The sequence below is a fragment of the Danio rerio genome, chromosome 1, assembly GCF_052040795.2.
Source record: "Danio rerio strain M-AB ecotype USA chromosome 1, GRCz13ab, whole genome shotgun sequence".
In the NCBI taxonomy this organism is placed as follows: Eukaryota; Metazoa; Chordata; class Actinopteri; order Cypriniformes; family Danionidae; genus Danio; species Danio rerio.
The window spans coordinates 59730333-59741043 of NC_141021.1; the positions used below are offsets into that span (position 1 = coordinate 59730333).

Consider the following 10711-nt stretch of genomic DNA (forward strand, 5'->3'; position numbering starts at 1 on the left):
CCAGTATAGTGATGTGCCCTAAAGCCCCAGTATAGTGATGTGCCCTAAAGCCCTAGTATAGTGATGTGCCCTAATACCCTAGTATAGTGAAGTGCCCTAATACCCTAGTATAGTGATGTGCCCTAATACCCTAGTATAGTGAAGTGTCCTAATACCCTAGTATAGTGATGTGCCCTAATACCCTAGTATAGTGAAGTGCCCTAATACCCTAGTATAGTGAAGTGCCCTAATACCCTAGTATAGTGAAGTGCCCTAATACCCTAGTATAGTGAAGTGCCCTAATACCCTAGTATAGTGATGTGCCCTAATACCCTAGTATAGTGACGGTTGTCTGTTTTTTTTTTTTTTTTTTTTTTGGTTGAGATGTTAAACTCTGTGGTCATTAAACATGCAATGGCACTTCTGGTAAAGAACAGGGGTGTAACCCTGGTGTCCAGACCAAATTACCTCACTCATATGTGTGTGTGCAAAATCTACCAGCAGAGGGCTCTACAAGTGTTGCATGCAGAACTGTTGCAAACAATTTATTTGTAATGAATTTAAACAAACAAATTGAGTTTAATAATGTTCAACTTAGTTTGTTTGTTTAAATTCAACACAAATAAATAGTTTACAACCATTTAACGTAAAAAAAATGAGCAAATCCAAAGAATCATCTTTGAATATTTTTTTCAGTGTATCTCCTGCAACTAATACTGTATTAACATTGATGTTCATCAACTGAAAACCCACTTTTTGTCTGCAAAAACATCAATACGTGTAAGATGGAAGATGAAATCTTGCAGTCTTTAGATGGGAAGAAAACAACACATGCTATTTTTCTTTAGTCAGTGGTTGGGTTGTTTTTGTTTTGCTGAAGTAGGAACTCGGATAGTTCTGCAACTCACACACACACCAGTAATGCTAAAGTGCATCTGTTCACAGTCAGTTGCTGTTGATCCTCTGCTCTTCAACACGGTAAGACAAACACACTGGTATTTGACTGATGATTAGTGTAGATGAAGCTCATATAACACATGATTTGTGACATGAGAAATATCTTGTGTTGATCTCAGTCATCAGTTGATTTACACACACTGATGTTGTGCATTAATAATCTGCAGATGTGTAAAGATCTTCCTAACACTAAGAGCTGTTTAGGGTGATGTACATTTACTGTTGATGAGTGTAGAAGTGATGATTAATGCTGGATTCTAGATAGATTTGATGCTGATGTGGCTCAGAATGGCTCCTGCTCTTCATCTGATCTTTCTGCTCATCATTCACAGTGAGTCAATCTTACATTCACATCACTGCTTTATTTCTCTGCATTTACACACACACCACAATCAGACATTATTCAGCAGGTTTCTGTGCTCGGATGATCATCTGTCATGAAATCCTCCTGTTTTTACATTATTTCCACACCCTTGTTTTAAGATGTTGATGCACTAGTGCTGACACTATCTTCATGGTGACAACAGCCAATTGGACCACAACACAGAAAAAAATGGCTTTTGACAGTTAGTCAATGACAGTCTGTGAGACAACAACCGAGAGACAATCAGAGATTCATGCGAGAATCATTTCTGCTAAATCATCTTGGTCTGTCCTAGGCTTAAATGGTAGAAATGTCTTATTGTAAATATCTACATACAGTGAGGATAATTCAGCATCCTCCAGTGTTTGTCATTTATGATAAAAGCTGCAGTTTAATTGAATTTGTAGTTTACATGTTAGAACATTATAAATATTCCTAGTGTTCCTAGAGTCTTATAGTCCAGTGTAACTGATAAACTATATTTTAGTCATGGCTATCTCTGTGTTTCAGGGGTTTCTGCTGCTGATTGGGGTGTGAATTACAGTCCTTTACAAATCTGTGCACTACAGAACTCAACAATGACAATCAGCTGCACTTTTACATACCCGACTACTGTACATCAGATCATAAAAGTGTTCTGGACTAAAGACCCTACAGATTGGCAAAACCCTCCAGATCTGTCTGAGGACCCTGAATACAGTCAGAGGCTTCAGTATCTGGGAGATAAACAGCAGAACTGCACCATCAGACTGAGTCATGTGACAAAGAAAGATGAAGGCAACTATTATTTCAAATTCATTACTAATGTATCAGGAGGAATTTGGATTGGTATTCCTGGAGTGCGTCTCTCTGTCACAGGTGACTCTCCTGAGGTTTCTCTCTTCTTGTGGTCATTATGTAGAATAATAATCAGTGTATGAGAGCAGCACTAGATATAATGTGTGTGTTGTGTTCAGATCTTCAGCTGGAGTCTCCTGAGAGAGTGACAGAGGGAGATTCAGTCCGTCTGACATGTAACAGCAGCTGTAAACTGACTGACACACCAACATTCATCTGGTACAGAAACTCACACACATTGACTAATATTGGAGATGAACTCAACATCAGCTCAGTCAGTAGAACAGAAGCAGGACACTACAGCTGTGGTGTGCAGAGACAAACGTACATCTCTCCTGCTGTTTATCTCAATGTCACATGTAAGTTTCATCTTTTTTATTTAAACCTTTTATTATTCACCTTTTTAAAGCATTCAGACTTACAATAAATGCAAATGTAGCCAGTGCATGAATTAAATATCAGAATCATAAAATACTCACTTATGCAAAAGGGCCACACTATGATATGAAAGCTGTTGTGTGATTTTAGTCTTAAGAAATGCTTTAACTCTCTAAATTAAAAAAACAGGCAACACTTTAGTTTATTTACCAATTCCCAATATCTTATTACCTTCCTATTATTAAGATATTGGTTGTTTATTAGTACTTATATAGTAGGATCATATTGTACATCTCTACCAATACCTAAACCCAACTACTACCTTTCTAACTATTTAATAAGAAACTAATTAGAAATGTTGTGTATGTTAAATGTATGTTAAAATACCACAGTTAATGTTTTGTGTATAATGAGAATTGTACCTTAAAATAAAGTGAACCAAATTAAGTTGACAACTTGCTTATATTGCTTATATCTACAGTAGGTAAATATAGCGAAATACGTGGACAAAATTAGTGTAACGATTGTAGACATTATGGAGTCAGCCAAATATGAAAGCACATGATCAGGGGTTTCAGGTCAAAATGGAAAAAAAAACTCCCGAACTGACTTGATCATGTGTATTCACAGTAAATACAGCAGAAAAGTTGATGGTTTGAATGTGATGTCTGTGTACGCTGTGTTTACTTCCCCGTTTCCTCCTGTGTGTTTTGTCATTTGGTTCCTTTTGTTCTGTTTCCCGCATTAGTTCCTCTGTATTGTTCATCTGTCTTTGTCATTGATCAGTGTGTTTAAGTTCTGGTAGCTCAAACCTGCTCTGGATCAGCAGCTTATTTCACATGAACAGGATTAGATTGGGTCTTTTCAAGCAAAGTTAATGCTGAAAGTATGTTCCAAATGCTGATACTTTATTACAGAAGTAGTTATTTACACTTGGAAAAATAGTATATTAGTTTTCAATATATATATATATATATATATATATATATATATATATATATATATATATATATATATATATATATAATTGAAGTCAGAGTTATTAGCCCCCATGAGTTGTTAGCACCCGTCTTTATTTTTTCCCAACTTCTGTTTAACGAAGGGAAAACTTTGCTCAGCACAATTCTAAAAATAATAGTTTTAATAACTCATCTCTAATAACTGATTTATTTAAGCTCATGATGACAGTAAATAATATTTGACTAGATATATGAAATAAATTGTCATGTGGTGGTCTTCCTCAAGAGATTCAAAGAACTTTTTAGATACAAACACGCACTATTTTAACGTACCATCTTAGCTTCAGTACAATTTTAGTATGGTGATAATATTTATTATATGAATGAATATTTATTGATGAAAAGTTAATTTACATTTAGTCAGTTATTCCTTACGCCGCATAATTAACAAACTTAAACAAGCGACTACAGTAAAGAAAATCAGCTCTAACTGTAAAACTAAATAAATTGCTAAATGCTCTCGACACATGAAAATGTAAAGCCTGCAGCCCACAACAAAAAAGGAAAGTTATTGTGTCATACTAAATTACGAATTGTATGTACTTTTGCTCAAATGGATAATTGAATATTAACTGAATGCTGTCAGGTAATCTTATGAACACACCCTTTAGGTAATGTGCAACCTTTTTACATGTTTCTCCTGCAGATGCTCCAGATACTCCTGTGATCTCCAATAGATCTGCTGTAATAATGGAGGGAGATTCAGTGATCCTGAACTGCAGCAGCGACTCAAACCCTCCTGCAGAAATCAACTGGTATAAAGCAAATAAATCTCTGAGTTCTGGAAGAATCTTCAACATCTCCAAGATCAGCTCTGATGACAGTGGAGAATACAAGTGTAGAGCCAGAAATAACCATGGAGAGAAATACTCTGATCCTGTGACTTTAGATGTGCAGTGTGAGTTACCAAAACTATGACATTAAGCCATTAAAACATAATCTGTGATGTCAAAACTATTGTAACTGATAACAGTTTGTGTTTTTCTGTGTCAGACCCACCCAGGAACATCTCAGTGTTTATGAACAGATCTGCTGTAATAATGTCTGGAGATTCAGTGACTCTGAGCTGCAGCAGCGACTCAAACCCTCCTGCAGAAATCAGGTGGTATAAAGGAGAAACATCAGTAAGATCTGGAAGAATCTTCAACATCTCCAAGATCAGCTCTGATGACAGTGGAGAATACAAGTGTAGGGCCAGAAATGTACATGGAGAGAAATACTCTGATCCTGTGACTTTAGATGTCCAGTGTGAGTAAATAATGGTTCAGCAACCGATATATTAAGGGGGATTTTTTATGAAAAAGGTCATACAGTTGTTTGTCAAAAGTGTATAAATATAGCCAGCGTCTGAAATTAATAATAAATTATTTGTTCTAATCAGACTTGATAAAGTCAGTCTGCAGAAACACTTTGATTGACATTCAGTACGTGTCATCAGAGGGGGAAAGGCCCGCCTACTAGTGCCCGTCTCTCCCTCATTAGCATAAACAGCAGCCCTGAGTGAGAAGCAGCCGTCTGTCCATTAGCAATTAGAGTGTTTGAGCTGCTGAAGATAATGTCAGCATAGACTAAGAGGATTATAGATGTGGAGTTTTAGATGAAGCACAAATGAACAGCGACAGAGGCGACATAGACTGACAGAAGCTTTCTTAGTGATGGAAAGATCAAATCACTTTACAGACTTTGACCTTTGAGTAAAAAAAAAATGAATCTCTTTTCAAGTCACGTTGTTCAAATTGCCAAAACATGATTAAAATGTTATGAGTTGCTTTTAAACAAATCTACACCTAGCCCAAACATTAGGGACATCAGAGACTTATTTTACATCTTGTAACAAGAAAAAAAACAGGGCTTGGGGGGGGGATGGGTAACAGTTTCTCTTTAAATCCTCTAAAGCAGTGGTGCTCAAACTGTGGTACGTGTATTCAAAACTTATCAAAAATTATGTATATAATACGCCATATATGTCACATAGCCTATATTTCTGAGGTAATCTGCCACATTTTTTAAACTGTGCAGAGTTGTAGCTGCTTTACTGGGCCTACTACGCTACTGTATTTCAATACTGCTCATTTTGGTGGTACTTGGAGAGACATTTTTTTTTCTAAGGTGGCTCTTGATGAAAAAAGTTTGAGAACCACTGTGTAACGAGGAGTCTGACACAGAGTGATCCATTTGCAGTATATTTATTAAACACAAGTTTAATCACAATCACACAATACGCGCTGGCGTGCGAACTCACATTAAACGTAGTTATATAGGGTCTATGGGCTGGCTGTCAGGGAGTGTGATAGCAGGCATGGGTCAGAGGCAGGCGGTGTGGATCAGAGTCAAGGTACAATGCAAGGTTCGAGGCAGATGGCAGGCAGAGGCAAGGTCGAGCAACAGTCCAGGTAATACACGGGAGATCAAGAAAGGAGATAACGCTTAGTAATGTGCACAGGACTGAGCCGCTTATAAGTGTGTGCATGGATCATCAGTATGATGTGCTGCAGGTGTGTGTGGCAATCAGTGTATGAGCATGACGTAATGGTTAGAAGTCCGGCGATGGTGACCTCTGCTGGCCAGTGAGGGGAATGACTGGGACCGAGTCGGTGACGCACTGCACTAAAGTAAACTGTGATGCCATGTTTGTTGTCTGTGTTTCTGTTTTAGATCCTCCCAGGAGCGTCTCAGTGTCCGTCACTGATTCTGGTCAGCTTTTTTCTGATTCAGTGAGTCTGATGTGCATCAGTGACTCAAACCCTCCTGCTCTGAGCTTCAGCTGGTTTAAGGAGAATCAAAGCTCAGCTGTTGGATCTGGACAGAGTTTCAGTGCAGTACAGAGTGGACGCTTCTACTGTGAGGCTCACAATCCACATGGAGCTCAGAGATCAGACGCCGTCACTGTCACTGGTGAAGCTTTTATCATCACACTCCTGTAACTTCATCAGTCTGGAGAGTTAATCATGATCTGCTTCATCTTTCAGTTCATCAGCATGCTGTGAGAAACATCATCATCATCACAGCGACATCTGTAGGAGTATTAATCATCTTCATCATCGCCGTCATGTTTGCAATGTGAGCTCAATAAAAACTGCAGTGATCGTATAAAACTGAAGTAATATATTTTACTGTGCCAAATTTATCTGACATTTAAGTTAAATAATATTTATCTTTATTCTGACAGTCTTTTTAAAAGGAAGAGCAGAAGATCTGCAGGGAAAGAGTCTGCGGTGAGATGATCTTCATTATTTACTCACTATTTTGAGGCAAATTAAGTTGACCGCACTATTGACCCACTAAAAGCTGCTCTAAAGTCAATGGCTCAGTATTTTTGTTTATTTGTTTTTATTTAAAGAGCATGTAATGATATTTGCTTATAGACATGTGAACACATTACCCATTACACACACAGGGATGCACATCAGCACATGTATGATGGCAATTTTATGCCAAAGAGAACCGATCAAACCGTTGATGTTTATGCAGCGAGAGAACTGAACAGCAAGAGATTGTGAGCTTGATGTTTATGTGCACTGTCAACTAATACTTGAAGGGAATGTGAGATTGGAGATTCTGGTTCATCTATAACACACCCATAACTCATTAAGAGAATAAGGAAAATCATTAAAGACTATGTGCTGGGTGCACCGACCATTTTTGCCATCCTTAAAATACCAAAAGTAGATTCAGACTCACCCTATAGGAGCTCCTGCACCGTGTGCTTTAGATAACGAGTTTAGATAATTAAAACAGAGCCACAATGTCCTTCTGTCTGTCCAGATCTCAGACACATATGCAGGTCTGGATCTACAGTCCGCGACCTCTGACCTGTACAACACACTTGCTGTAAGTAAAACTCAAAGTCAGGCAATGGTCACTGATGATCAGATGATTGATGATCTCTCGCTGTCTTTCACACAGACCGTTCACCACAGACCTGCTGAAAACTCCTGCTCCACTCTTGATCCTCAGAGCTCTTCTGAACATCACAATCCACCAGTAAGAGACAATATCAGCCATAAACCCTCTCAGCAGCAGTTTGATTATTGGATGAGCCTCGTCAAAGAGTTTAATGTGGTTGAGCTTCAGTCTTTCTTCATCTTATTGTCTGTTCAGATCAACAGGAGGAGGCTGCAGTGAGAGGCGGAGCCAGAAAGAACCAATCCTGAGATGTGTGGGAGGAGCTATGGGTAACGGACAGGGAGCATTAGTGATGTCAACATGTAACAGTGGTGTTGAAACTGTCTACAAAGTGATTGGATTGGTTTTATGCAGAAATATTAAGATAGTGAAGGGGAAAAGCAATGTTTAGTAGTGTGATGGAATCTATCACAATTTATCATTTTACACTCAATAGGCCCTGTCATACACTTGGCAATTTGCTAGTGTCAGCTTGGCACAGGTATCATTTTCACGTTTTGCACCATGTTGTTTATGTAGCGAATACATTTGTGCTCACATGTGTGTGCTGGTCTGTGGAGGTGTGTTGAGGCTCAGTGTTGGCACATTGCTGTTTCTTAGACATCAACTGAAAGCTGCTCTAAAGTTAATTACTTAAAGAGCATGTTATTGTTATGCCCCTATGCATGTTGTAACAGTTAAATGTTACTATTATTATTGTCTGGTTTATTTATTTATCTTTCTGCATTGTGTATTGTTTGGCATGTCGACATGCAATACTGCTTCTGACCGCCGGGGGCGCTAGGTTAATTTGCACCTTATAAAGAGCCACTTGCCATAGAGTAAGATGGGGTGTTTGGTAGAGTGGACACCACATGGATCACTTTCACTACCGGCATTCACATTCAGTCCAATGTTTGAGAACTATTGAAGTTATCGCTCAATTAAAGGACTGTTTATATGTTGCTATCCTTGTGCATCTGTTGGCTTGCTGTTCTCACTGGGAGATGCTAAGATTAACTAACTTCTTGGGGAGCAACATATTCTCACTCAACAGAGGGCAACTTGACTGCTTTCCTACACACAACGACAGTCTCTTTTCTAAGATTACTGGACATCAGAGGGAATTATTGCATCACTGTCAAGTGCTCTTGATGATAAGTGGTCTCTGACTTTATTTCAGAAAAACTATTTAGTGTTTGACTTTAAAGGGGTGGTCCAGAATGTTATTTTTAAGGCTTGGTTGTGTTAATAAGATGCAAAGCAATGTGTGCTCATGTTTAACTTGAAGGAAATCGTGTTATTTTTTCATAAATCTCACTTTGATTATACACAGCTACTCAGCTAACATGAAAACGACTGTCATATTTCCTAGTTCCTCTAAAATGCCCACCCTCAAGTGACTCTGATTGGTCATCATCATAATATGCTGTGATACGCCGATCGGCTTCACGTCACGCCCTGACAAGCACGCGCGTTTTGTGTAAACAGTCAGTCAGTCAGTCAGTCAACACGTGTCTGTAACGAGTGAAAATGGGATGCGGCTCCTTTAACTGTTTCTGTGCCTTTTAGTGTGTTTATGCGTGTATACGATGAAGTATTTGTAACACGAGAAGCGCATGTGCGCGGGAGAGATTTTTATTGTTCTTTTTCTCTCATGCTCGGATTAAGTTATTTTCTGTGGTGACAGAATAAAGCACAAGATGTGAGATGAGACCTTTGTGAGCCTGGATTGATTTGTTTTTGATGTTACACTCCAGTTGGGAAATCATTGCTGTATTTTTTTTAAATCAATGCGTTACAGGACGTCTTTCATGCATATGCGGAATATGCCTGTGTAAGTAACATGAATCGTTCACATATCTTTTGCGACTTTATTGTCCGAGTTGTAAAACGCATAGCATAGCTGCCTATAGAGAGAAATTCTGCCGTCTCACACAGAGAGACGCAGGTGCTGGCCAAGAGTGCGTGTATGTGTATGTGTGTGTGTGCGTTTACAGCCGTTTGATAAATATGGATTTGTAACGTTAGCTAAGTCGTTAGCGGTTACCATAATTTCCCGTTGTTTACATCTTTGCTACAACACACCGTTAAAGTTAGACACTGTACATGTCATGATCAATTTTAACAAATAAAAACACTTACAGGTCATGACTCAGAGTTCACAGCGTCTCCTTGCTCCATCTTTGAGGAGATTTTAACTGAATCCAGCACTGAACTGGGAGAGATTCTGGAAGCTGTGTTTTGTCAAATCATGCTTGCTATGTATTTTATAGTTCTCTGGAACATAATTAATATTGAACTGTAAGCACTTCTGTGTTTGGGTCGTGTCATTTGGAAGCCCAACAACAGAAACAGAACAGCTCTGTGGAAACAGCAGGATGGCATTTCTCTCTCTGCAGTAACGTTACAGCGCCTCTGGCCACGGCCTTTACCTGCGCAGTGTGGGATGCGCAATAACGAACTTTTGTGATCTCACAGGGGGCGGAAGTATTTTTTGTAGTCCCCAAAATTCGTTAATTGTAGGCGTTGCTAAGCTAACTCTGTACAAATCAAGGTCTCCCTTTGCATTAAACTTTGAATATTTTACATTCAGAGATGCTGTTTATGTTCACACAGCTACATTACACATCAACTGAAGTTTAAAATATAATATCGTAGTGGACCACCCCTTTAAAATGTCTTGTTTATTTTTGTTGTGATTGTTGTTTTGCTTGTTTATTTGATGAGTAAACTATACACGTGGGTAAAATAAAACAGTTTACACTTGCTATAATTTGTTTCAAGAGAGTGTTTATTCAGTCAGCCAAATTTCTGTAGAACCGCCTCAGAGTAATACCAAATCAAGGAGAGGAGGTGTTGCAATGTATGCATATACACACTGATTATTACACATACAGGGACGTACAGCAGTACATAAATATCTTTAGAGGTCTCATGAAATTATAATAAAGTTGTTTAGATGTTAGTATCAGAGGTGTTAGTTTTAAGGAAATCTATAAGCTAGTGTTCTCCAAAACAATGACAAAACTCACATTTAGAAGATATAAAACTGATATAAACATGTAACGCTCGTAGTTTGTCACTTCCGCCTAAATGGATCAACAGTTTTAGCCTATTTACGTCATCTCACACTGTAGTGTCTCTTCACATCATAACCAATCAAATGCTTTGTCGTATCTGACATGCCCCGCCCTTTTCTAGATGCTTCTCATCTGCTTTTCACTTGATGCACTTGAGCTCAACCACTCTCACTGGCAGAGCGGTGATAAAACAAAACACTATTGGCTGA

The 10711-nt window shown here is 38.5% G+C and overlaps 1 protein-coding gene across 1 annotated transcript; it reads left to right on the plus strand.

Annotated features, from left to right (window-relative positions):
• Window positions 1-891: 891 nt before the first annotated feature.
• On the plus strand, window positions 892-9130 carry LOC108186582 (B-cell receptor CD22-like). The gene is made up of 12 exons (XM_087238038.1): window positions 892-957; window positions 1198-1267; window positions 1811-2158; window positions 2257-2496; window positions 4181-4432; window positions 4528-4782; window positions 6190-6429; window positions 6504-6594; window positions 6704-6749; window positions 7300-7365; window positions 7441-7518; window positions 7636-9130. Exons 1-12 carry the CDS (start codon window positions 901-903, stop codon window positions 7657-7659), a joined length of 1767 nt encoding a protein of 588 aa, XP_087094164.1. The 5' UTR covers window positions 892-900; the 3' UTR covers window positions 7660-9130.
• The last annotated feature ends 1581 nt before the right edge of the window (window positions 9131-10711 follow it).

Bases quoted from the DNA above. Each gene is read 5' to 3' on its own strand.
- LOC108186582 (XM_087238038.1), top strand. From the start codon at position 901: ATGCTAAAGTGCATCTGTTCACAGTCAGTTGCTGTTGATCCTCTGCTC. The intron at 6,430-6,503 runs GTGAAGCTTTTA...TTCATCTTTCAG, and splicing joins AGACGCCGTCACTGTCACTG to TTCATCAGCATGCTGTGAGA. The intron at 7,366-7,440 runs GTAAGTAAAACT...TCTTTCACACAG, and splicing joins ACCTGTACAACACACTTGCT to ACCGTTCACCACAGACCTGC.